Below are 27,535 nucleotides of genomic sequence, written 5' to 3'. Positions count from 1 at the left end.
AAAAAAACAGGACCATCTACTCCAGAAATTTTCAATTGCTTATCAGTTTCATTTTTACTGTATTCCAACAAACCAAACAAAGGTTCTAGTCCCCAAAGAGGACTACGTCCATACCAAGTTTCTGACTTCATCAGTTTTTAATGTAGACCTATAATCAAAAGTTTATTTACAATTCCCTCCTGCCCTCTTTATTTATATATCTACACAGGGAAAAGTACTCTCTCACTCTCCTGTAGCCCAAAAAGGGCTTCTCTAAGCTTCAAGCTGTTTTCAGGCAGAGAACAAGTTTGGAAAACTCTGCCCCAAACCTGAACGTTCTTGAAAACTATCAGTGCGTGAAATTGAAGCATTAAATGGAAATTTCTGAAACCCTAACTCTAGTGAGTACTGACAGGTACTTGCTATAAGAAGGATTTCTAGTGTGCTAAAGGGATACACTAGCAACCTATCTCTCTCGGTGAGCAATTGTATGTATACCCTCCTTGAGGTGTTGTATACAATTTTCTACCCACATACGATTATTTGTACTGTGGTAGTGCCCAGAAGCCCCAGTCAGGAACAGGTGCCTGAACTTTTTTCCGCACACGGTCCCAAGACCTGGGCTTACGTAGGTCCTCCTTTTACACGCACAGAAGTGTTTAAGAACTATGCGCCTGTGAAGTCAGCACAGAACCAACCACTTTCTAGCTTTAGGCAGAGGTAATTTCCCTCTTTTTTATATTGACAGCATTCCACTCTCTCTCTCCTTCTCCCTCAGCTCCAGTACAAATGCATACATGCACCCTGTCATAAATATAAAGGGAAGGGTAACCACCTTTCTGTATACAGTGCTGTAAAATCCCTCCTGGCCAGAGGCAGAACCTTTCACCTGTAAAGGGTTAAGAAGCTCAGCTAACCTGGCCGGCACCTGACCCAAAGGACCAATAAGGGGACAAGATACTTTCAAATCTTGGGGGAGAAAGGCTTTTGTTTTGTGCTCTTTGTTTACGTGGTTGTTCTCTCTTGGGACTGAGAGAGGCCAGACAGAAATCCATCTTCTCCAACCCATCCTAATCCAAGTCTCCAATACTGCAACCAGGATAGGTAAGCCAGGCAAGGCGGATTAGTTTATCTTTTGTTTTATATGAATTTTCCCTGTCTTAAGGAGGTTTATTCCTGTTTTCTGTAACTTTAAGGTTTTGCCCAGAGGGGGATCCTCTGTGTTTTGAATCTGAATACCCTGTAAAATATTTTCCATCCTGATTTTACAGAGGTGATTTTTACCTTTCTTTTTTTTGAAAATAAAATCCTTCTTTTAAGAACCTGACTGATTTTTCCATTGTTCCAAGATCCAGGGGTTTGGGTCTTTAATGGTTTTGGAACCAACTGGTTAGGATATTATTCTCAAGCCTCCCCAGGAAAGGGTGTGTGTAGGGTTGGGGGGATATTTTGGGGGAAGACGTCTCCAAGTGGGCTCTTTCCCTTTTCTTTGTTTAAAACGCTTGGTGGTGGCAGCATACTGTTCAAGGACAAGGCAAAGTTTTTACCTTGGGGAAGTTTTTAACCTAAGCTGCTAAGAATAAGCTTAGGGTGTCTTTCATGCTGGTCCCCACATCTGTACCCTAGAGTTCAGAGTGGGGAAGGAACGCTGACACACCCTATCCTTTCCATTAGCTCCACCATGGCTTCTTTGGACAGCTTCCCAAGATTCACAGCCATTTGCCGATTAAGCCCACCACCTCACTATTCAGATGCTCACTCTCCAGCAATGGGTGTGTTCCACTCTCTCATTGACAGAAGTTTAAAATTCCCTTTTTTGTTAGCCAGTGCTAACAAAAACTAAAACAGATGAATTAATTATTTCTTCAATTATTACAATTCAGTCCAGCAATTCAGGGTTTTTTTTAGGATTTAAAATTTGTTCCAAAAAACTACAGGACAGAGCATTTGAAAAACCTCCTGCAGAACACTAAAAGGAGATTACAGCAAAATTCACATTAATGGCATCATCTATTTTTTTTATTATAGCTTCTATTCCCAGAACTCAAAAAATAGCTCTGCTATGAAATAACTAATCTGATAAATCATGAACATGCTATGCTTCCTACTTTGCCTCTGAATTCCTTTGCTACAAGATAAAATGTAAGTGCTTTCTTCCCATAGCCCCAAAATTCTAATGAAAGCACGTACTAACTGGTGCAAGAATCAGCCATCCACCCATCACCATAAAATGCAAGGTTAAAAAGGAAAATCTATTCTGTAGAAGGATGTAAAGGTGATCTCTTTAATCTTGTGAGGTGCTCACATACTGTAGTAATGAGCACTTTGGCAATTCCTGTAATTAAATACAAATGTTCCTGCAGTATTGTCACTGATCCCTGACCACTTGTAGCCTCCTGTGTGGTCCTTCAACTTGAATGTTCTCTTAAGGTTCCAGCATTCAGGCCTGCCACCCGCTGAAGTCAATGGGAGTTTTGCCATTGACTTCAATTGATGCGGACCTGGGTTCTCAGGCCCCAATCCTGCAATGAGTTCCACATGGGCAAACCTCTATGCCAACAAAGAACCACAAAGAAATCAAATAGCATCCCTGCATGATTGAGGGCATGGTTTGTACAACTGTACCTGCATAACCAGCCCTTCTACTTACTCACTCACTCATTCATTTGAACACAAAAATCCAAAGACACTAGAAGTCATGGGCATTTTTCAAAGTTAAAGAGACACAGAACCTATGATGGCAGCAGACAGAGACATTCATCCTTACCTACAGCAGAAGAAAAGACTAGCTATGTAAACAATGTAAAGACTATGTAATCCCGTCACATAACTGCAGTCCTGCAAACGTTTAGTTGAGAGCAGTCTCACAGAGTTCAACAGGACTACTCATGTGCATAAGTGAAGGGTTAGGGCCACAGAGGCATTGCAAGAATTTATAATTAACAAGAGAGAAGATTTCTTGGCACACAATGTTGAAGATTTTTTTGTTGTTGAATATAGTTTAACACAAGATACTATGGAATAAAACCAAAAATTTTGTGCATCTGAAATGTAATTATATCTTATGAGTACATTTGTATAAGCTTCTGAAGTTAGCCTAGGGGATCAAGAGCGGATGGGTTTTTTCACCCTTCCCTCCATATTATTTATTCATGAAGTATTGTAACATTTTGCAGGATAAAGGGAAGAGTCACAAAATTTAACTATCTTCCTCAGAAAAATGCTTTAAAATACATAAAATTTCAATAGATTTATATACTAGTCTTAAGACAAATAATTAAAGGAGTTAGTCAACTGGGAAACACTTTATAGGCAACCAGTGGGAACCAGTTTCCAGTTTTAGTTGCTGAATAAAATATACAAAATAAAGGCTTCAACACATGCATCATTTTAAAGTTACTTCTCTCTCCATTCCCTGCTACTGAAGGTAAATGCAGTGCTGTACTCTTGCAATTACCTGTACCTTCTCCTTGTACCACTGAAGTATGAGGATACCTTCTCTTTGTACCACTTGGAGTATGAGGATACAAATAAAACTGTTTTTCCCTCATTCCAATTTTTTCCCCAAGAGATTTTAAAAAATTGGCTCTTTGGAGTGGGAATGGGAGCTGACTAGAAGTTAGTACCTGAAATTGTTCATTTGTCTGTCTTTAAGTTTTACTGATAACCTTTAAGCCCTATATAAAAAAAGAATACTCAGCATTAAGTCTGACAACCTGTTTTTAAATTTCACCCTGACTTGCCTCCTATTTGCTTGCGAAACAATGCCTATCATTTCCAAGTGGTCAGGAAAAATCTGGACTCAAGGAGTGGACTGTTTTCTTCTTGGAAGAGAACAAAGTAGATACAGACTGAGCATATTCTTTCCTAGACTTGTTTTTTGTATTATTTACAGTATAAACAGAGCTCATTATTGCTTTGACTGGAATGAATGTTAAACAGTAAAAGCACCAGCTAAACGTACAACTGTTCTCCAGAAAGCAGCTGTGTTCAATCCTTCAGCAAACCAGCAGTCTCTTTTTCAACTATCCCAACTCCTGTACAACCAAATGTCTCAAACTCTTCCCAAATACAAATCAACACCCTGTAAAAGCATGGGCTTGAGCGATCACTCATTCACCCCTCTGCTCCACCTAAAATCCATGCATCACTCAAGAAAAGTTATCACCATCAAACAGGTCCATGTAGGGTTGTCCAACTTCAGGAAGAGGGGAATTTGCCATTTAAAAAATAAGTGGGGAGGGGGGGTGAGTGGACAGGTTTTCATTCTGTCTCTCAGGCAAGAGGTGCAGTAAATACCCAATCAATTAGTAACCACAGTTAAATGATAAACAGAGACTAAGTATTAGACTATTAACTCAGCTAATCAGCACCTTGGAACATTTCAAATAAGATTTACTTCTGTTATTATATTCATATTTTATAACGCTTTTATAATCATTATCAGAATTTGAGTGAATGTCACTAGCGTGAAAGCTATTCAAAGGCAAATCTGTATCTACCCCATATTATGTAAGTTAACCAATCTTCTGAGACCAGTTCCCTGCCAAGGAAGAGACCCATATGAGGTAAGAAGGTACAACAGGGTAGAAAGAGAGAGTGAGCACCTGGCTTATGCCTGAAACATCTTCAGTAAGTTTAAGTCAGTCTCCATGTTTTAGTTCAACAGTTTTTTAGTAATTAACTAAGAATACATTTGTTTGAAATAACTATAGGGTTTGTTACACAACATAGCTAATCTTAACTAACACCTTTATTTTTTCTATTAACGGATGCCATTAAAGAGGTTATGCTGGGATACTTCCCTTTTGCTTGAACTATAATTAAGGTTTTGAGACCATACCTTTAATAACAGCAGTATCAAGCAAAGCTGGATGCATACCACATAGCAGTGAATTTAAAAAGCAAGCTCTGGGGTTGTTTTTAACCCACTAAACATTTAAAAAAATGTTTATTTAATCAGTAGAATTCCTCCTAGGCTGCACTCACAAGAAAACACCATTATCTTTAATCTTTCATATATGTTAGCAACTATATGGAGTGCATGTCTAAACAATGATACACTTTAAACCATCCGTGAAAGTGTTCAAAGACAAAAACAGAGTTTGACGGGGGTGGGGAGGTTTGTTTGAGTTTTGTTTTATTTTTAGCTGTAATTTCTTCAGAATTCAGATAACCAACTCAGGCCTTGTCTACACTGGCAAATTTCTGCACAGTAAAGCAGCTTTCTGCGGTGTAACTCCCGAGGTGTACACGCTGCCAAGCCTCTCAGTGCACAGAAACTGCACCGTTGCAGCGCTGTAAAAAACCACCCCGAAGAGAGGCGTACAGCTGTCTGCGCTGAGGCTACAGTGCCATGGTGCCAGTGTAGACACTCTGGTCGATTACTGGCCTCCGGGAGGTATCCCACAATGCCTGTTCTCGCCTCTCTGGTCATCGGTTTGAACTCTACTGCCCTGCCCTCAAGTGACCAACCGTGAGCCCCACCCCTTAAGTTCCTTGGGAATTTTGAAAGTCCCCTTCCTGTTTGCTCGGTGACACGTGCAGTGGTCTCAGCACATCTTTCCAGGTGGCTATGCCTACTCCACGCACCAGGCGATCCTCCGCTTGGAGCAATGCCGAGCTGCTAGACATCACCAGCATTTGGGGAGAGGAGGCTGTCCTGTCCCAGCTGCGCTCCAGCCACAGGAATTTTGATACCTATGGACAGATTTCACAATGCATGACAGAAAGGGGCCATGACTGGGACACACTGCAGTGCAGGGTCAAAGTGAAGGAGCTGTGGAACATCTACCACAAGGCGTGGGAAGCAAACGGCCGCTCTGGTGCTGCGCCCACAAGCTGCCGGTTCTACAAAGAGCTGGACACGATACTCAGTGGCAACCCCACCTCCACTGCGAAGGCCACTGTTGATACTTCAGTGGCTCACGTGCCAGTTGAGAGTGGACCAACCCAGGAGGAAGAAATCTTGGATCAGAAGAGGAATAAAGACCCAGAGGCAGAGGATGACTCAGAGGTCAGAGATGCATGCAGCCAGTAGCTCTTCTCCACCCCGGAGGAGGCTAGCCAGTCACAATGTTGGAGCCTGGCAATACACAAACAGGAGAGGAGGCCCCTGGTAAGTGGCTTTGATTTTGGGAATTGCTGAAGCGAGTTGCTGGGGGCAGGAGGGTTGCAGAAAGCTGGCTTATGTCTGTATGATGCACGTACCACCACATGCCTAGTCTGAGTGGCTGAACAGGGTGTTGATTGACTCCCTCACTTCATGGGAATCTGCCTAAAAGATCTCCACGAAACTTTCATGGAGATACTGGGCAATCCGCTGCTGCAGGTTCCTTGGCAGAGCTGCTTTGTTTCTTGTCCCATTAACGGTAACTTTCTCGTGCCACTCTGCTGTAATGGGGGGGAGGGGGGCCGAGCCATTGCTGCATACAGGAAGCCACATAAGAGCCAGGGCAGAAGCCACAGTCTTGGAGAAGATCCTCCCTTGATTCCCTGCTCACCCTCAGTAGCGAGATATCTTCCATAATGAACACAGCCTGTGGAAAATGTGGGGACAGTGATGATTATAAGGCCCCCCTATAGTGCTGGCTCTCCCCAAGAGCCATGTGCCCAGTGTACAGTACAGTCCTGGAACACTGATTTTCCCCTGCCCTGCGGTTACTCACCATTCTGGGGGTCTTGTGGCTCATGTGTGCTTGCCTGGGGTCAGCCAGTTAGTGACAGGTATGTGAAGAGTGGCTGTGTGTTAAATCACTGAATCAGTGGTCTGTGTGTTGCAAACAATACTGCTTCTGTAAAATGTTGCATTTTGGCTTCACAGATGTGACCTTGGGAGCCCAGCCTCCCTCTTCGTTATCGCCGGCTGAACGGCTGCACAGAATTAGAAAGCGGCCACGAAGAACTACAGAGGACTTTCTGCATGTCATGATGCACGCCGCGGCCGAAAACAAGAATTGAAGGAGTGGCGGGACAGCGAGAAGAGAGACCGAAAGGAGAACGTAGCACGCCAGAATGAAGCGACTCTTTAAAGTTTATGGAGCGCCAAATGGACACACTCCAGGCACTACTAGCACTGCAAACCGAGCAGCTCTGCGCCCGCCCTCCCCTTCAGCCGCTGTCACAAAACTCTTTCCCATGCGCCCCCCAGACCCCGGCAACACACTCTTATCAACCTCCTGGCTCCAGTCTGTACCTGCTGCATTCCACTCCTCCCCCATCACAGGCCAGCCCTGCCGACTCCCAGTACCCACTGCACTCAACACCCGTCCCTCTGCAGTTTAGCCCTGCTGAAGTACAGTACCCGCTGCACTGTACTCCAAAGGAGAAGGTTGCATATGATACCTGGACATATACAAATCTTTAACTGTCCCAGGACTTCACCTCCTCCTGGGACCCTCCCTTCTCCAATCCCCCTCAGTCTTGATGTGTTTTTTTGTTTCTCTCTCCCCTCTGGTGGTTGTTTTTTAATAGAAGAATTTTTTTGGTTTGAAAGCACTCTTTATTCCATTAATTGAAAGCAAACAGAGCCCTGCAAAGCAACAGGCAATTTTCTTAAACCTTCGTCTGTACCAATCACAATCATCTCCTAGCATTACATGCACTGCACTCCTGAGCATAACAACAAATATTACTGGCTTTCAGCTTCAAATTGCTGCCTCAGGGCATCCCTGATCCTTATGACTCCGCACTGTACCCCTCTAATAGCCCTAGTCTCTGGCTGTTCAAATTCAGCCTCCAGGCACTGAACCTCAGCAGTCCAGCCCCGAGTGAAGCTTTCACTCTTCCCTTCACAAATAGCATGGAGCGCACAGCATGCAGCTACAAGCATAGGAATGTTGTCATCGGCCAAGTCCAGACTCCCATATATGCAGCGCCAGCAGGCCTTTAAATGGCCCAAAGCACACTCAACAGTCATTCTGCATTTGCTCAGCCTTTTGTTGAACCACTCCTTGCTGCTGTCAAGGTGCCCCCTGTATGGCTTCATAAGCCATGGCATTAAGGGACATTTCAACTTCCCTTACAGTGATCTTCTGGTCTGGGAAGAAAGTCCCTGTCTGCAGCTTCCTGAACAACAGGTCAATATTCCAAAAGATGCGTACGTCATGCACCTTTCCGGACCAGCCTATGTTAATGTCTGTGAAACGCCCACCGTGATCCACAAGCACCTTGAGAACCATTGAGAAATACCCCTTCCGATTAATGTACTCAGTGGCTAGGTGGTCTGGTGCCAGAATTGGAATACGCATGCCATCTATCACACCTCTATAGTTAGGGAAACCAATTTGTGCAAAGCGATCCACAATGTCACGCACGTTACCCAGGGTCACAGTCTTTTGGAGCAGGATATGATTAATAGCCCTGCACACTTCCGTCAATATGAGTCCACCGGTCGACTTTCCCACTCCGAACTGGTTAGCAACTGATAGGTAGCAGTCTGAAATAGCCAGCTTCCACAGTGCAATTGCCACACGCTTCTCCAATGGCAAGGTAGCTCTCATTCTCGTGTCCTTGCACTGCAGGGCTGGGTCGAGCTCATCACACAGTCCCATGAATGTGGTTTTCCTTATCCAAAAATTCTGCAGCCACTGCTCATCATCCCAGATGTGCATGACAATGTGATCCCACCACTCAGTGCTTGTTTCCCGAGCCCAAAAGCGGCGTTTCACTGTGGTCAGCACCTCCGTGAATGCCACAAGCAATGTCGTGTTGTAGCTACTACGTGTGGCGAGATTAATGTCGAAACGCTCTTGCCTTTGTAGTTTAAGGAATAACTCCACTGCTGCTCGAGCGAGCGGCATACTGGTCAACAGTGCGGGATCCATTCCTGCAGACCGAAGAGGGAGAGCGCGCAGTACACAAACCCTTGAAAGACAGTGCCAAATGTGGACGGAAGCACAGGGATTGCTGGGATGCAAAGCAATGCATTACAGGGCGTTGGGACAGGACACAGGATGCCCCACGACCACCTCCGGCTTCCTACTACTCTTAGCAGCGGAGGAGGAAGAGATGCTCTGTGGGATAGCTGCCCAGAGTGCACCACTCCGAATACCGCTGCAAGTGCTGCAAGTGTGAACAGGCAATTGCGCAGGCAGCTGACAGTGTGAACACACAACAGCAGTTTCCCTTCAGCGTTCTCTGAGCAGCAATGTGACTGCCAGCGATGTAACTCTGCCAGTGTAGACATAACCTGAATATCTGCAGGATGACTCCTTTCCAGAAAGGTGGCTAATGCAGCGAACACACCGCCACCATAAAGTACTAGAATCTTAATTATAGGGGACGTGAATGCATTTTCTAGATTATTTTCTTCTTTAAAACTACCTGAAGGATATTTTTAAAACTGCAGCAGTAAGCAATATAAGAAGCAGTCTACGAGGGAAAAAAACGGGTTTTGGGAGAAAACTGTTGATTCCAGTAACCCTATTAGACATTCACAAAAAAAAAAAAAAAGACGTAATGGCACTAATAATTCAAAGGCGCACACTATTACAACAGCAACGTTAATTAACTATAATACAGTTTGTGCTGCTGTATTGGAGGATAGATCAGTAATTGCATTATAAATTCTATTCCCACTGTTTGTCTTAGGGGCTAGTCTACACTGGCAGCACTTCAACGTGGCTTGTGTGGTCGCGGCAGAGCGCTGGGAGAGCTGTCCCAGCGCTCTAAAAAAACCACCTCCACGAGGGGCGTAGCTACCAGCGCTGTCTACTCTGGCACTTTACAGCTCCAAAACTTGCTGTGCTCAGGGGGTGTTTTTTCACAACCCTGAGCGAGAAAGTTGCAGCACTGTAAGTTGCCAGTGTAGACAAGCCCTTAGACTTGTTTCAGTGAAAGTTTCATGCATTTACAATTTTAGTACCTCAGAGAGAGATTTGCTACTGCTCTGACATTAATATGACTACATTTTGAAGAGAAAATTATACAAGTTTGTAACAGAGTACAGGGCTTTAAATTGCCTGTATGATCATATGGTTTGCACCAAGATGGACTGATTAAATCAAAGTGATTTAAATCACAAATTTTAATCATGATTTAAATCAGCAAATTGGCAATCTTGATTTAAATCATCGGCGTTAATCTTATTTTGCATTTGTACTTTTAAACTATTTTCCTAAATAAAAGGTTGATTCCCATTGGTTGGTAACCATTAAAAGATGTTGATTTGCAACTAAATACAGCTTTTGAACTAAATTTGGTTCTTCTTTTTGCTAACCAGGAAGATACACTATATCTATACACATTTATTTAAGCAATTTTGTAGCTTAATTTACATTTATTCAGATTCTTCATTTTTCACTTTTTTAATTTATGTTAGAAAAGGGTAAATGACAACTTATTTACTAGATTTTTTTTCCCGCTTGTGATTTCTCTCAAGCTGTATTTTGATAGAAACTAAAATTCAATTAAAATACACCAAAACACCTTTTTTTAAAAAAAAAGTTAATAGAAACTACCTTAAATGTGCCAGACACAAGAAAAAAAAGTTTATCAAAACATATTTTGTATTTAAAACTAACTGATTTATTGAACAAAGGAAGTATTATCTGTAGTTAGTGAATTGAAATGATAGTTTTAGTACAGGGATGGGCAAACTTTTTGGCCTGAGGGCAACATCTGGGAATAGAAATTGTAGGGCCATGAATGCTCACAAAACTGGGGTGCGGTGTGGGAGGGGGTGAGGGCTCTGGTTGGGGGTGCGGGCTGCAAGGTGGGGCCAGAAATGAGGAGTTCAGGGTGCAGAAGGGGGCTCCGGGGCTGGGGCGGAGGGGTGGGGGTGAGGGCTCCAGCTGGGGGTGCGGGCTCAGGGGTGGGGCTGGGGATGAGGATTTTTGGGTGTAGGAGGGTGCTCCAGGCTGGGACCAAGGTGTTTGGAGGGTGAGAGGGGGGATCAGGGCGGGGCCGGGGGTTGAGGCATGGGGGGGTGAGGGCTCCAGCTGGGTGCAGGGTCTGGGGTAGGGCTGGGGATGAGGGGTTTGGGGTGCAGGAGGGTGCTCCAAACTGGGATCAAGGAGTTCAGAGGGCAGGAGGAGGGGAGGGGGTTGGTGTGCAGGGGGAGGCTCAGTGGTGCAAGCTCCAGGCGGCGCTTACCTCAAGCGGCTCCCAGAAGCAGCGGCATGCCCCTCCTCCGGCTCCTACGCGGCTCCATGTGCTGCCACAGTTCTCCAGCCAATGGGAGCTTCGGAGGTGGTGCTTGGGGCCGGGGCAGCATGCAGAGCAGACCTCCTGGCTGCCCCTTCACATAAGAGCCAGAGCAGAGCCATGCCGCTGCTTCCGGGAGCTCCCCAGCTGGAGCGCCGGAGTGGGGCAAGCCCTATACCCTGCTCCCCAGCGGGAGTTCGAGGGCTGGATTAAAATGGCTGGTGGGCCGTAGTTTGCCCACCCCTGTTTTAGTACCATGTCCTTCGATATTTTAGAACTAGTAGGTCTCACCTCTCACACCTAGTTTTTATTCATAGATTGGAAGACGAAAACAAGCTTTCCTGCTTTTTAACTCCAATCAGCTTTTTAACTTTGAATGAACTAGTCACTGAAGTGACCTTGTTAAATAAAATAAAATGAAAAAATACTCTCTTTGTAACTGCAGAAGAGTCTATTGCTGTCAAAATCTGGTTTAGCACTTCAGCAAATTCTGATTCCAGGTGCTTAGCCAGTGGCTACTACCAGGTTCAATGATCTGACTTTCTTTAAAACTTGGCAATAAGCAGCAAACATATACTGTTGTCATAATTTAAAATAGGTTCATTTTTAAAAAGTAAACCTGTATTTAATTTTAAATAAAATCCATTTTTAAATGATTTTTATCTAACCTGCTTCGCACAGCCTTAAAAGCTGTCCCTGCAATTTTAGCTCTCCCTATCATGGGTTCTCAAACTAGGGGTCAGGACCCTTCAAGAGGTCATGGGGGGTCACGAGCTGTCGGCCTCCACCACAAACTCCACTTTGCATCCAACATTTATAAAGGTGTTAAATATAAAGGTGTTCTTAATTTATAACGAGGGTGACACTCAAAGGCTTGCTATTTCATAGAATCATAGAATAACAGGGTTGGAAGGGACCTCAGGAGGTCATCTAGTCCAACCCCCTCCTCAAAACAGGACCAATCCCCAACTAAATCATCCCAGCCAGGGCTTTGTCAAGCCTGACATTAAAAACCTCAAAGGAAGGTTTCACTCCAGTGCTTCACCACCCTCCTAGTGAAAAAGTTTTTCCTAATATCCAACCTAAACCTCCCCCACTGCAACTTGAGACCATTACTCCTTGTTCTGTCATCTGCTACCACAGAGAACAGTAGTATATAAATCCATCCTCTTTAGAACCCCCTTTCAGGTAGTTGAAAGCAGCTATCAAATTCCCCCTCATTCTTCTCTTCTGCATACTAAACAATCCCAGTTCCCTCAACCTCTCCTCATAAGTCATGTGTTCCAGACCCCTAATCATTTTTGTTGCCCTCCACTGGACGCTCTCCAATTTTTCCACATCCTTCTTTTAGTGTGGGGCCCAAAACTGGACACAGTACTCCAGATGAGGCCTCACCAATGTCGAATAGAGGGGAATGATCACATCCCTCGATCTGCTGGCAATGCCCCTACTTATATAGCTCAAAATGCCGTTAGCCTTCTTGGCAACAAGGGCACTGTTGACTCATATCCAGCTTCTCATCCACTGTAATCCCTAGGTCCTTTTCTGTAGAACTGCTGCCAAGCCATTCGGTCCCTAGTCTATACCATTCAGTCCCTAGTCTGTAGCAGTGCATGGGATTCTGCACTTGTCCTTGTTGAACCTCATCAGATTTCTTTTGGCCCAATCCTTTAATTTGTCTAGGGCCCTCTGTATCCTATCCCTACCCTCCAGCATATCTACCACTCCTCCCAGCTTAGTGTCATCTGCAGACTTGCTGAGGGTGCAGTCCACGCTATCCTCCAGATCATTAAAGAAGATATTGAACAAAACCGGCCCCAGAACCGACCCTTGGGGCACTCTGCTTGATACCGGCTGCCAACTAGACATGGAGCCATTGATCACTACACGTTGAGCCCAACGATCTAGCCAGCTTTCTATCCACCTTATAGTCCATTCATCCAGCCCATACTTCTTTAACTTGCTGGCAAGAAAGGGGTCACCAGTACACAAGCTTGAGAACGATTGCCCTAGACCAGAGGTGGGCAAACTATGGCTCGTGGGCCACATCCGACGTGCGGGACCGTCCTGCCCAGCCCCTGAGCTCCCGGACGGGGAGGCTAGTCCCCAGCCCCTCCCCCACCGTTCCTCCTCCCCCGCAGCCTCATTGCGCTGCGCCACCGGCACTCTGGCCCACTGCTCCTGCCGGGCAGGGCGGTGGCGTGGCTGAGAGTTCTTGCCACTCTGAGTGCCGTGGTAAGAGGCAGGAGGTCCCAGGGGGAAGTCAGGGGACAGGGGGAGGTTGGATGATGCGGAGGGTCTGGGGAGGGAGCAGTCAGGGGATGGGAAGCAGGGGGCTTGGATAGGGGGTGGAGTCCCGGGGGACGGTCAGGGGTGGGGGTGTGGATAGGGGACGGTTAGGGGACAAGGAGCAGGGGGGGGTTGGAGCATTGGGGGTTCTGAGGGGAGCAGTTAGGGGGTGAGAAGTGGGAGGGGGCAGAGGCCAGGCTGTTTGGGGAGGAACAGCCTTCCCTACCCGGCCCGCCATAAAGTTTCGCAACCCGGATGTGGCCCTTGAGCCAAAAAGTTTGCACACCCCTGCCGTAGACGGAGGAATCCTTCTCAGCAGCTGAATTCAGAACAAGGAGGGGACTTTGACTCCACCCCTGCTCACTGCTTCTGCTAATTTCCATACTAGATGGAGCTAGAAAGCCGCTCCCTTTCTCCATCCACTGACCTATTTTGCTAAGAAGCTTAGGGGATGTGCTCCTGCTTCATCTTATAGAAGTCTGTCTCCTCCTTCCCCTTACACCAAAGAGGCTCAAACCTTTTCATAGCATGGCCCACATTAGAATACAGAGGACTGCTTGGTAAGCACCTACCCCTCCCATTCAAGATCATGTAACATTCCTGTGGCGACTAGAGCATTTTCCTACATCGAAAACTAACATGAGGAAAGTAATGTATTTTTAGCTGTTTTTTAATGCAATTTAGCAACTGGGAGTAAGGAGAAGCCAGCCAGCACCATGTGACCAGTTTGAGGACTTCTGCCCTAAACACAAGAGCAGCTATCTGCTCAATCATCAGGCCTTAGACATGCTGTTGTATTGGGATCCATTAATGCTGGGGGTGGGGAGAAGGTTGATTTTTCAAGTAACCAAAATTTAAAAAATCGGTCCACTCCAAGTGAAGTATCTTTGTCTCAATTTTAGGCCTGCTCTACAGTATGCGGTTATTTCAGAATTAGCCGAGTTACCTCGAAATAAAACTGGTTCCGTCCACAAAACCAAACCAGTTTTTTCAATTTAAAGGACTCTTTACTCTGATTTCTATACTCCACCTTGGCAAGTGGAGTAGCGCTCAAATCGAGATCGCACTTCTGGGTTATAGGTACTGTGGACACAATTCGATGTTATTGGCCTCCAGGAGCTATGCCAGAATGCTCCCTTGTGACAGCTCTGGACAACACTCTGAACTCTGATGCACTAGCCAGGTAGGCAGTAAAAGCCCCAGGAACTTTTGAATTTCCTGTTTGGTCACCATCAGCACAGTCCACCATCACAGGCGACCATGCAGAGTCCACCATCTCAAGAGACCATGCAGTCCCGGATTCGCAGACGAGCTCCAGCATAGTCCAAATGGAAGGTACTGGATCTCATTGCATGTTGGGGAGACAAATCTGTTATGGCAGAACTATGTTCCAAAAAAAGGAACACAAATGCGTACACTAAAGTCTCCAGGGCCATGACGGAAAGAGGCTACTCCAGGGACACAGAACAGTGTCATACAAAAATCAAGGCGCTCAGGCAAGAGTACCAAAAAGCCAGGGAGGTGAACAGGCGTTCTAGGTCATAGCCCCGTACATGCCACTTCTACCGTGAGCTGCATGCAATTATGGGGAGTGATGACAATATTACTCCCCCACTGTCCGTGGACACCTGCAATGGGGGAGTAGCATGGAGTGAGGAGGAAGAGTTTTTGGAGGACAAAGAGGAGGAGAAGGACAGTGCACAGGTGGCAAGTGAGGAATCTGTTTTTCCCCCCTAGCCAGGAACTATTCTTAACGCTGGAGCCAATAGCCTCCCCCTACTCCCAAAGCATGTTTGTGGACCATGACCCTGGAGAAGGCACTTCTGGTGAGTGAGAGCTTGATCGGAGCCATGCGGTGGGGGGAAACCCAGCCACGCTGGGCTGTTCGCGTTTAGTTTAAAGGGCTCATCCCTTCTCAGAGCCTCATCGGAGCCCCGCAGTGGGTGGGGAGCGGGGAAGGGTGTTGTGTGAAGCGATCCCCCCAGATAGCCCGCAGGCTGCCTGCAAGCTGAATTCTGTTGCCTGGCCGCTGCCTGCAAGCTGAATTCTGTTGCCTGGCCGCATGTGATGGCTTACTCACACCAAAGCAGCAGGCCTTCAGTATAAGAGGCAAAATGAGACCTTGTACAGAAAGAACATGTGCTGTGTACTGTGAACTGCATGTTTCACTGAGAAACAGTGTCCCCTTTGTTCTCTGAAATGTATCTTTTAAAATACTACCCTCCCTTTTTCTCCTCCTGCAGCAGGTGCAAATGTTTCAACGCAGCCCCTGTCTACTCCGTCCCAGAGGCTGGTCCAGATTAGAAGGCAGAAAAAACAAACTCGGGACGACATGTTTGCCGAACTCATGCAGTCCTCCCGCACTGATAGGGCCCAATTGAATGCGTGGAGGCAAACAATTGTGGAGTCACGTAAAGCTTTACATGAATACGGAGAGAGGAGGAACGTGTGCGATGAGAGCAGGCAGGATGCCATGGTCAAGCTCATGGGGAAGCAAACTGACATGCTCTACTTTATGGTGGATCTAATGCGGGAAAGGCAGCAAGACCACAGACTGCCGCTGCAGCCCCTGAATAACCACCCTCCCTCCTCCCCAAGTTCCATAGCCTCCTCACCCAGATGCCCAAAAACACAGGGTGGGGAGTCTACGGGGACCCACACAGTCAAACCCAGAGGACTGCACAAGCAGCAGAAAGCTGGCATATCCTAAATTTTGATTTGGTTTCTGGACTTGTTCTTCCCTCCTCCTCCACCCCCCTAACCCAATACCCCCATCCCCCGTCTAGCTTCTGATTTCTCTCGTACCCTGGCCAGTCATGAAACTAGCTTTCAAAGCTTCTCTGATGTGCAGAGCGCCCTGCTGCAATCTTCTAATTGCCCTGTTGTCTCACTGTGTGAAACTGGCAGCCAGATGAGTTGCCTCAACCACCCACCCTGCCATAAATGTCTCCCCCTTACTCTCACAGATATTGTGGAGCACACAACAAGCAGAAATTACAATTGGAATATTGGTTGCACTGAGATCTAACCGAGTCAGTAAACTGCGCCAGCGTGCTTTCAAAACGTCCAAACACACATTCTACCACCATTCTGCACTTTGCTCAGCCTATAGCTGAACTGCTCCTTACTACTGTCCAGGGTGCCTGTGTACGGCTTCATGAGCCATGGCATTAAGGGGTAGGCTGTGTCCCCGAGGATAACTATAGGCATTTCAACATCCCCAACAGTAACTTTCTGGTCTGGGAAGTAAGTTCCTTCCTCCAGCTGTTCAAACAGACCAGAGTTCCTGAAGATGCGAGCGTCATGCACCTTTCCTGGCCATCCCACAAGGGACGTTTCACCGACATCATTGTGATCCACCAGTCTTTGCAGCACCACAGAAAAGTACCCTTTGCGGTTTATGTACTGGCCGCCCCGGTGTTCCGGAGCCAAGATAGGGATATGCATTTCATCTATCGCCCCGCCGCAGTTAGGGAACCCCAGCGCATTGAAGCCATCCACAATGGTCTGCACATTTCCCAAAGTCACTACCCTTGATAGCAGCTGGTCAATGATTGTGTTGGCTACTTGCAGCACAGCAGCCCCCACAGTAGATTTCCCCACTCCAAACTGATTCCCAACTGACCAGTAGCTGTCGGGCGCTGCAAGCCTCCACAGGGCTATGGCCACTTGCTTCTCAACTGTGAGGGTAACTCTCATTTTGGTGTCTTTGCGCTTCAGGGCAGGGGACTATAAGTCACAAAGTTCCATGAAAGTGGCCCTACACATATGAAAGTTTCTCAGCCACTGGGAATCATCCCATACCTGTAACACTATGCTGTCCCACAAGTCTGTGCTTGTTTCCTGGGCCCTGAATCAGCGTTCCACAGCACGAACCTGGCCCAACAGCACCATAATCTCCCAATCGCCACATGCCGTACCGTCTGTGTCCATGTCCTCCTCAGTATAGTAATCGCGCTGTCATCACTTCCTCGCCCGGTTTTGCAGGTACTGCACATACTGCTGGATAATGCGCAAGGTATTTACAATTGTCAAAACTGCAGTGGAGATCTGATCGGGCTCCATGGCTGTGGCGCCTGCACGGGTAATCCTGGAAAAAGGGCGCGAAACGTAGGAGAGCAGAGTGGCAGCGGAAGCTGTGCTGTTTGGTTCACAGTAGCCAAACAAAGGCTGAAAATGGTTGTCTTCTGTGGCTTTCACAGAGGTGGGAGCCCAGGACAGACAACATGGAGAAGCTCGGAAGCTTGGCAATAGCGGGAGAGCAGACTTGGCGGCGGAAGCTGTGCTGCTCGGTTCATGATGCCGAGCAGAGTTGAGTTGGAGAGGTGGATTCATAGTAGGAGAGCAGCGGTGCACCGTCTGCTGAAAGCAGTATGGCGTCTGCACACCAAAAAGGCACAAAACGATTGTCTGCCTTAGCTTTCTGATGACACACACCCAGAAACACCCGCAAGAATGCTTTTGCCCCATGATGCACTGGGAGCTTAACCCAGAATTCCAATGGGTGGTGGGGACTGCAGGAACTGTGGAATAGCTACCCACAGTGCACCGCTCCGACATTCGATGCTAGCCTTGGTACGGTGGACGCAATCCGCCGAATTCACACACTTTAGTGGGGACACAGAAAACCAAATGTATAAAATAGCTTCCGAAAATTCGAATAGAATAATTTCGAAATAATTTCGTATTGTAGACGTACCCTTAGAAAGTGTATTAAAACCTGGTTTAGTTCTATGAAAGGTAAATGTTAATCTATTTGAAATATCTCATCCATTGAAGTTGGTTGCTCTTCCATTCAATGGTCCATATTTTAAACATACTTTTATGAGCACCAGGTTTGCAAGGATTTATTTTCTGCTTCCGTATTTTTTTTTTTTTTTTCAAAACAGGGCTTGCCTTCAAGCTTGGGATGCCAAGAGTTTCCACTTTTCTGTAGTGTTCTTTTCAGAATGGTATCAAATGAGTTTACTTGTTTCAAGTGTTAACTCAAGGGTCACAGATTTTGCACCTTTAAAATGTAATAAACTTTGAGCAATAGACAAAACCTTGTCTTTCACAGCAAAGTAACCTGAACACAACCAATCCCCATTTTCTTAAGACTCCCTCCCAAAAGACAAAGACAAAGAAAGACTGGACCGGTAATTGTTTTATTTGGGTGATGCCCAAATGCACTGCAAAGGTTTTGGAATGCTATCATATTAGGAGCATACATTTAAACATACAACAATTTAAGACACAAGTTAATAAATGGATACCTAGAGAATTCTCTCCTCTACAGAAAATCCATTTTGAATTCTAATGCAAAACCTTTTAAACCAGAAAATATTGAATTTCTTTGCAATCTACTTGTACAGAAACTTGAAAGGAGAAAAATAAAGGTAGATAATAGAACAGTATGGCTTTTTGCTACTTTTTCTGAAACTGGTGCTTGCACTGTAGAATCCTGATTAGGAAAGATGTGGTTGTTGAATTTTTATTACAACTTCCCTTACAGACTAAAACCAGTAACCCTAGGCATTCAAATTACTATGAATAAGAATACATATAAGCACATAAGATTTTTAATCTCTGCTTTTGAAGTTTTCTGCCATGCTCACATATTTACAGAAAAGGGGGTTGGGGGAGGAAGCTATCAAAAAGTCAACATTATTAAGTAAAACTGATTTGGAAATGAGTGGGCTAGATACAGTATGAAATCAGAGTAAAGTAACTCTTCATTAACACCCTGCAGCTCTGCTATTGTTAAGGCAGCAGTCTCACTCAGTGTTTCTACTAGAAACCCTGATTTTCAGGCACCTATCCCATCAATAAAGCTTGCTCTAGAATTAAATTTAGAAAATAGTCACTCACAGAGGGAACATTTTGGATATTTGATGTCTTTAAAAAAGGAAATTCTATTAAGAGACCTTTTTGAACGTTGTACTTCATATGAGTATCAAAAAAGTGTATTGGTTTTAGCCAACTGGTTTCTGCCCCCCAATGGGTAATAACATCCCTGCCAGTCATCTGAAGGGGTCCCCACACATTTCCCCTTCTCTCCATTGCTCCCTTCCTCAAGGTTTTACACTACAACCCCCATGTTCATAGCTACAATAGACCAGGCAGCTCATCAAAAGCCAGACGGACTGACTGCAGTTGGGTGATACAGGACTTTCCTCCTCATGAGTTCAGCACCCTGCCTCACAGTCATCTGAGGGAGGCTTTTATTAAAATAAAAGTTTGCAAACCATTCATTCATAACATTGGCCTATTTGCTTGTGACAGTGAAATAAAAATCTCAGATATGCACTTTAGAAAAGTAGCTGGTTTTCGTATTTATTATGTCTTCAGACCCATGGATTGAAACTACCTGAAAGGGGGTTCCAAAGAGGATGGCTCTAGACTGTTCTCAATGGTAGCAGATGACAGAACGAGGAGTAATGGTCTCAAGTTGCAGTGGGGGAGGTTTAGATTGGATATTAGGAAAAACTTTTTCACTAAGAGGGTGGTGAAACACTGGAATGCGTTACCTAGGGAGGTGGTAGAATCTCCTTCCTTAGAGGTTTTTAAGGTCAGGCTTGACAAAGCCCTGGCTGGGATGATTTAACTGGGAATTGGTCCTGCTTTGAGCAGGGGGTTGGACTAGATGACCTTCTGGGGTCCCTTCCAACCCTGATATTCTATGATTCTATGATTCTATGGATTGAAACTGGGGCCAGTTCTCTGATCTACTTGGGCCTCTATGCTACTCCACTGGCATAAAGGTATGAAAATGGCACCCCAGGAAATACCCCAACATAAGATGGTTCCCTGGATGCACAAAGTTGTCCCAATGGCTCTATACTGCAGCATCCAACATGCTGTTGAGAGGGAGGGGATGTGGCCATAACACACTATCTTCTTGATATTTTGACAATAGGCCAATTCTGCTCTAATTTATACCAGCAGCCAAACCAAGCTTAGTTTTTACCCTCCCTGAGTTCCTAGGCCAAGTGAAGAGCAGAGCAATGAATAATCAGGTTCTGTGATGGGTGCTCTGTCTCTTTAGTAGACTGTCTGGGGTTTGTTTTCCCCTTTGAGATTCAGTTCTGCTCAACCCAGGTTTTCTACTCTTGTGTGACGCGTGTGTGTGTGTAAGTGAATGTGATGCCAATGAAGTTGGAAGAGTAGTAGATTTTTGTTTATTGTTGCAGTATTCTCTCTTTCGTTATTCTTTCTATCCTCCCCAAGAAACAAGGAAGAAGGGAAACAGACAAATGCATACTCTTGTTTAAATGTTGGAGACTGTCCAGTTTCTAATGCCTGGAAGACTCATATTAGCCAAACCCTGTTGGGGGCAGAGATGCTACTGGTTAGCAAATGGGAATCGAAGGACTTGTTTAGATAAGAGAAAATTGGTATAACCTCCCCTCCTCCCCTGGTGTAGACACAAATGGGGCAAAAAGGATCTTACCAGCAGGACATACGCCAAAAAAATATTTACTGGGGATAAATCACATAGCTGCATGGCTGGTGTTACACCCTTGTAATGAGTCTACTCTGGAGGTTTGCACCAATATAGTTAGATCTGGGTTTAGTTTTGTTTCTTTTTATTCTGGGGACTAACACAATCTTTTTTGTTGTTGTTCAAATCTGACTCGCCTGGATCACTATTTTTCTTTACAAGCCAACCCAGTTGCCTAGTCTCTATCACAGGCCTGCAGATTTTTTTAAACGGGATTAGTGCTCATGAAATGTGCTGGCTCGACTGGCCTGCAGATTTAAGTCTTTTGTTTATCCAGAGCACACGGATAACAGAGACCTAGTGGTTACCATTATAAAGGCAACATTTGAAAAGGTATTCACCAGGGATTTTGCAGTTATTCCCTAATTGTATAGGGGGAAAGGTATTCTCTTAGATCCTACTGTGTGATAATTGCTGGGAAGAACAACTTTTTCATTTATGACAACAGTACAAACTTCATCTATTTGCCTGAGCCCTGAGCAGAAGGAACTACTTGTAGGCATGAGAGAATAATTCAGTGTTACTGCCCATTTAAATCACCAGGCCCTTCGGTTGTGGGTGCCACCAAAATTGCCAAACAATGTTAACAAAGGTGGTGGGTTTTAACATGGACGCTACCATAACAATGGGTTAGCAGATTAAATTCAGTGGGGAGGAGTCTTTTGAATGAAGCATATAAATTAACATAAGAAAAATGATGTGCACTTTGAAAATGCAGAGTATTAGTTATGTGCTCATGGTTATTACTGTGAATGGGCAATTTCTATTTAGAATATAGCAAGTGGAATGATGTAACATCTAGTTACTGTATTTCAAAGAGACTGCATATTACAGAGTTATTAAAATGGTAATATACACTAAGCTTGTATTAATATGAAGTGACAAGCATGTTTCAGCATATTGCGTCAATGAAGTTCAGATTAAAATCTCTACTAGTACTCAGTGGGGCCATTATACTGTATCATCACCATGTACCATTAAAGAGAGTCTTTAATCTGCAGATCACTGCCAGGATATGCTGCTCATGTCAGCGATCTGCTGAGTAAAAGATCAGGTTGCTATGAAAATATCAACCCCATGGGTATGTTTAAAAATCCAGGGCCCCCATTACTCAATCATTATACCTCATTAATGTATCTGGGTCAAAAAGAATTAGTTGCACGATTCTGAATTTGGTTATAAACACATGACAGACACCATGACACAGATAAAGTCAGAAAACATGCCACTGGCTTTTGTTAGGAATCTAGCCTGACCAAGTACCCACTATGTTTTTAATTTCAATAAATATTTTTAAATTACCAGTTTATTTTCACACAAGACATTTGCTTTTCTGAGTAGCTGCAAGCTAAACCAGAAACACAAACTTGAAGGGAACGGTCAGAGAAAACCCACAGAGTAAAATCACAGAGAAATGCTTTTCTTTCCCCCACCTTATACACACTCCACAATGGAGGCATGGTGGCCAGCAACACCCAACAGGTTTGCAGTTCCTCACCACCAATATCAGCATTGCAAGTTATGCAGTATCAGCATAAGAGATTTGCAAGGGTGACAAAAAAGAAAACATGGTTGTTGAAATGTCTTATACCTGTGCATAGCTGCCCTGCTTCAACAGCAGGAGATTGGCTTCAGATAAGGTACAAACCATGGGAAAGTGCAGTCGCTTCACCAGACATGCACTGCTAAAAAACTGAAATGTACAAATATGATTTATTCTCTACATGGCATAAGCTTTCTGTAACACAGAGATAACAACTCCTGTGAATGAGTGCAACAATAAAGTTGATCATGCTAAATGCACACGGCACTTACCAAAAATCTGATTTGAGGGGTGGGCAGTAGAGGGAAGATTGGTGAGCAGCCTCCAAAATACACTGGGTACCAGCCAAAAAGGGGCTGACAGCTTTTTTACAGAAACCCATAACGTGCTACTGACTTTAAAATAGCAAACAAAGCCCAACCTTATAAAATTCCTACCTGCTCCTTCCCATGATATTTCATATTACATTCCTCTTCACAAATGGGCTGTGCATACTTCAGAAGGGAGATGGAGAACCAACAGGGCTGTACCGCTATGGTTAAAGCATCCCATTCCCCCTGTACCGGTGCAGCACGCACCAAGCATCTCATGTATAAACACCAGGTTAGTCTGCAACGAGGGCCCCGCTAGTCAATATCATGTTTTTGGCCCCAGGCTGCCATTCAGAAGCCCCTTTGGTAATAAGCAGGGATACCCAGCTCCCTTTGCACAGGGGCAGCAGCTGGGTCCCCACCTCCCTGTGTATGTTTGGCAGGCGACGGAGGGGGGCGGGGGAGTGAAGCTGTCATGAACGTGTGGCCAGCAGCCTAGGAGAGGCTACAGAAAGGCATAGGGCTACATTTCTAACAGCAGGGAAATCACAGTGGGAGCAAACTTCAGATCCGAGATGCAGCTTATTGCATGTAACTACCCCACCAGCGCAGCCTGCTGCCCTGAGACACAAGGATACCGAGAGAGGGAACCAGCAAGGCACAGAACGACAGACACACGCCGCCCCAGTAACTCGCTCGCTCGCTGCGTTTGTTCCTGTGGGGCGGCGGGGGGGGGGGGGTTCAGCCCAAACAAAAACAAAAAATCTGGGACCAATCCGAATATGCCCCCAACGGGCAAGTCAATGACTCCCTAGGACGCGGAGCCGAGGGAGGCGCCGGGCACCTTGCAGGAGGAGAGCCCACCCGGGCGTTTGCGCAGCGAACCCGAGCGGCAGCTGCGGCTGCGGCTCCCCGCGCAACGCACCCAATATAACCCCCCTGGCCCCGCACGGCCCCGGTGCGGGGGGCTCACGCCGCGCCCCCAGCCCGCACTCACCCAGAAGACGAAGGAGTAGATGATGAGCAGGGTTTTCAGACACGTTATCACGGGTTTGGTCTCCATTCTCCTCGATGCCATACTACTGAGGGCCCGGCTGCTGGGGAAGGGGAGGGGGCGGGGAAGGGGGGGGCTCAGCGCTCGGCTCGCTCCAGCCTGCGGCTTATCCGCGCCGCCTGCCCCGCTCGCCGCTCAGTCACGGCGCCGCCGCCCGCCCCGCCTCCTGCCCGAGCCCAGCATTGTGGAGTCACAGCCGCCGCCGGGAGCGCGGCGCGCTGCCTGCCCAGCCCAGCCCAGCCCAGCCCAGCCCGGCGCGGGAGGGAGGGAGCGAGCCGCACACGCGCCCCCTGCTGCTGGGCCCGGCCCCTGCCGCCAGGCTCGGGGAACGCGCCGCTGCGCGGTCCCCGCCCCAGCCCGTTAACCCTGCGCCTGGTCTCCCCGGCCGCGGGACGCTACCTGGGCAGGGGCGCCGGAATTCCGCCGCATGAAATCCCACCCGGACAAGTGCCGGGCACCGGGGTGAGCTCCAGCCAAGGCTCTTCACGGAACTGGCACATGAACTTGCAAGCCCAAGAGCAAGGATTTCTAAGGAATCCATATACTCAGGGTTCGTACCGTCGGGCGGCAGGGATTGCAAATATGTACATTGTGTTTGTATATTATAGTCTAGTAGCTATATTTAAGAAAGGGAAAAAAGTGATTCAGGAAATCACAGGTGCCGCCTTCCAACTTTCCCTGGGGGGGCTCAACCCCCCACTCAGCCCCCCGGCCCCACCCCCAAGGCCCCACCTACAGTTGACAGGTATCCCGTTTTGGACCAGAATGGCCCGTCGAAAAGGGACCCTAGCGGCTCCGGTCAGCACCACTGACCGGGCCCTTAAAAGTCCAGTCGGCTGCACAGCAGAGCTACGGCAGGCTCCCTGCCGGCCGTGGCTTGGTGCGGCTCCTGGAAGCAGCAGTATGTCCCCCCTCCAGCTCCTACACATAGGGGCAGCTTGGGGGCTCCACACGCTGTCCCCGAACCAAGTGCCAGCTCTGCAGCTCCCATTGGCCGGGAACCACAGACAATGGGAGCTGCAGGAGCAGCGCCTGCAGACTGGGCAGCGTGCAGAGCCACCTGGCCGCACCTCCATGTAGGAGCCAGAGGAGGGACATGCAGCTGCTACCAGGAGCTGCTTGAGGTAAGTACCACCTGGAGCCTACAACTGCTCCCATGCCCCAACCCCCTACCTCAGTCCTGATTCCCCTCCCGCCCTTCAAACCCCTTGGTCCCTTGGTCCCAGCCTCACACGAGCATCCTCCTGCACCCCAAATCCCTCATCCTCAGCCTCACACAAGAGTCTGAACCCCCAGCCCATACCCCCTTCCCCACCCCTGCCTCAGCCCAGTGCCCCCTCCCATATTCTGAACCCCTTGGCTCCACCTCCCAAGCCCGGAGCACTCTCCTACACCCCAAACCCCTCTTCCCCAGCCCCACCAGAGTGGCTGCAGAGTGGCTGCACCACCAGCCAGAGACCTCACACCCCCCACATTCCAACAGCCTGCCCCAGCCCGGAGCCCCCTCCCACACTCCAAACCCCTCAGCCCCAGCCCAGAGCCCCCTCCTGTACCCCAAATCCCTCATCCCTGTCCCCACCCCAGAGCCCGCACCCCCAACTGGAGCCCTCACCCCCCTCCCACAGCCCAACCTCCTGCCCCAGCCCAGAGTCCCCTCCCACACTCCAAACTCCTCAGCCCCAGCGTGAAGCCCCTTCCTGCACCCCAAATCCCTTATCCCTGACCCCACCCCAAAGCCCTCACCCCCTCCCACATCCCAACCCACTGCCTCAGCTCGGAGCCCCCTCCCGCACCCTGAACTCCTAATTTCTGGCCCCACCTCGGACCCCGCACCCTCAGCTGGAGCCCTCCTTCACCCCAGCAGTCTGAGCCAGCCCATGGAAAATGAGCAAGTGAGAGTGGGAAGGGCCTTGGAGGAGGGGCAAAGTTTATGACTTTTGTACATAATTCCACATTTCTAAGGGGCAAAATTTATGACTTTTGTACATAATTCCACATTTCTAAGTTCAACTTTCCTGATAAAGAGATTGCACTACAGTATTTATATTAGCTGAATTGAAATATACTATTTCTTTTATTTTTACAGTGCAAATATTTGTAATAAAAATAAATATAATATGAGCACTGTACACTTTGAGTTCTGTGTTGTAACTGATATCAATATATTTGAAAAAGTAAAAAAATCCATATTTAAACAATAATAGAATACTATTTATATAACAGCATGATTAATTGCACGATTAATTAATTTTTTTAATCGTGTGATTAACTGCAATTAAATTTTAATCGCTTGACAGCCCTACTTTAAATCAAGATTTAAGGACTTCAGTAACTCAACCAGAGATTATGGGCCTATTACAAGAGGAGCAGGGTGAGGTTCTTGTGGTCTGCAATGTTCAGGAGGTCAGACTAGATGATCACAATGGTCCCTTCTGGCCTTAAAGTCTATGAGTCTACTTCACTTAGGCAGGAAAAATCAAATGCACAACTACAAAATTGGGAATAACTGGCTAGGTAGTAGTGCTGCTGAAAAGGATCTGGGAGTTCTAGCAGATCACAAATTGAATATGAATCAATGAAGAGATGCAGTTGCAAAAGGCTAATGTTTTGGGGTGTGTTAACATGAGTTGTTGTATGTAAGACAAGGGAGGTATTTGTCCCACTCTCCTCAGCAGGAAAACTGTGTCCAATTCTGGGCACCACACTGTAGGGAAGATGGGGACAAATTGGGGAGAGTCCTGAGGATAGCAACAAAAATGATAAAGATTTAGAAAACCTGACCTTTGAGTAAAGGTTAGAAAAACTGGGCATTGTTAGTCTTGAGAAAAGAAGACTGAGGGGGGACCTTATCACAGTCTTCAAATGTGTGAAAGGCTCTCATAAAGAGGACTGTGATCAATTGTTCTCCATGTTTAATGAAGGTAGGACAAGAAGTAATGGGCTTAATCAGAAGCAAGGGAGATTTAGGTTAGATATTAGGAGAAACTTTCTAACTATAAGGACAGTTAAGCTCTGCAATGGGCTTCCAAGGGAGGTTATGGAATCCCCATCTGTCATAAAAATAAAGAGAAGGGTAACTACCTTTCTGTATACAGTGCTATAAAATCCCTCCTGGCCAGAGGCAGAACCTTTCACCTGTAAAGGGTTAAGAAGCTAAGATAACCTCGCTGGCACCTGACCAAAATGACCAATGAGGAGACAAGATACTTTCAAAGCTGGAGGGGGAGGGAGGAAGGAGACAAAGGGTCTGTCTGTCTGTGTGATGCTTTTGCCGGGAACAGATCAGGAATGCAGTCTCAGAAACTCTGTTAAGTTAGTAAGTAATCTAACTAGAAATGTGATAGATTTCCTTTTGTTTAATGGTTGGTAAAATAAGCTGTGCTGAATGGAATGTATATTCCTGTTTTTGTGTCTTTTTGTAACTTAAGGTTTTGCCTAGAGGGATTCTCTATGTTTTGAACCTGATTATCCTGTAAGGTATTTACCATCCTGATTTTACAGAGGTGATTCTTTTACCTTTTCTTTAATTAAAATTCTTCTTTTAAGAACCTGATTGATTTTTTCATTGTTCTTAAGATCCAAAGGTTTGCATCTGTGTTCACTTGTACAAACTGGTGAGGATTTTTATCAAGCCTTCCCCAGGAAAGGGGGTGTAAGGCTTGGGGGGATATTTTGGGGAAAGACATCTCCAACTGGTCTCTTTCCCTGTTCTTTGTTTAACACGCTTGGTG

General features: G+C 46.5%; 1 protein-coding gene across 1 annotated transcript in view; it reads right to left on the bottom strand.

Annotated features, from left to right (window-relative positions):
• TSPAN7 (tetraspanin 7) overlaps window positions 1-24,032 on the bottom strand; it is a 193,253-nt gene extending 169,221 nt beyond the window's left edge. Inside the window, exon 1 of the mRNA XM_073358333.1 lies at window positions 23,748-24,032. Within this exon, the coding sequence (XP_073214434.1) occupies window positions 23,748-23,828 (81 nt within the window). The 5' untranslated portion in view covers window positions 23,829-24,032. The remainder of the gene's footprint in view (window positions 1-23,747) is intronic.
• Window positions 24,033-27,535: the final 3,503 nt, after the last annotated feature.

The sequence above is a fragment of the Lepidochelys kempii genome, chromosome 1 (genome assembly GCF_965140265.1).
Source record: "Lepidochelys kempii isolate rLepKem1 chromosome 1, rLepKem1.hap2, whole genome shotgun sequence".
Taxonomy (NCBI): domain Eukaryota; kingdom Metazoa; phylum Chordata; order Testudines; family Cheloniidae; genus Lepidochelys; species Lepidochelys kempii.
The sequence above is the reverse complement of the archived record's forward strand: the minus strand, read 5'-3'. Positions and strand labels throughout refer to the sequence as shown.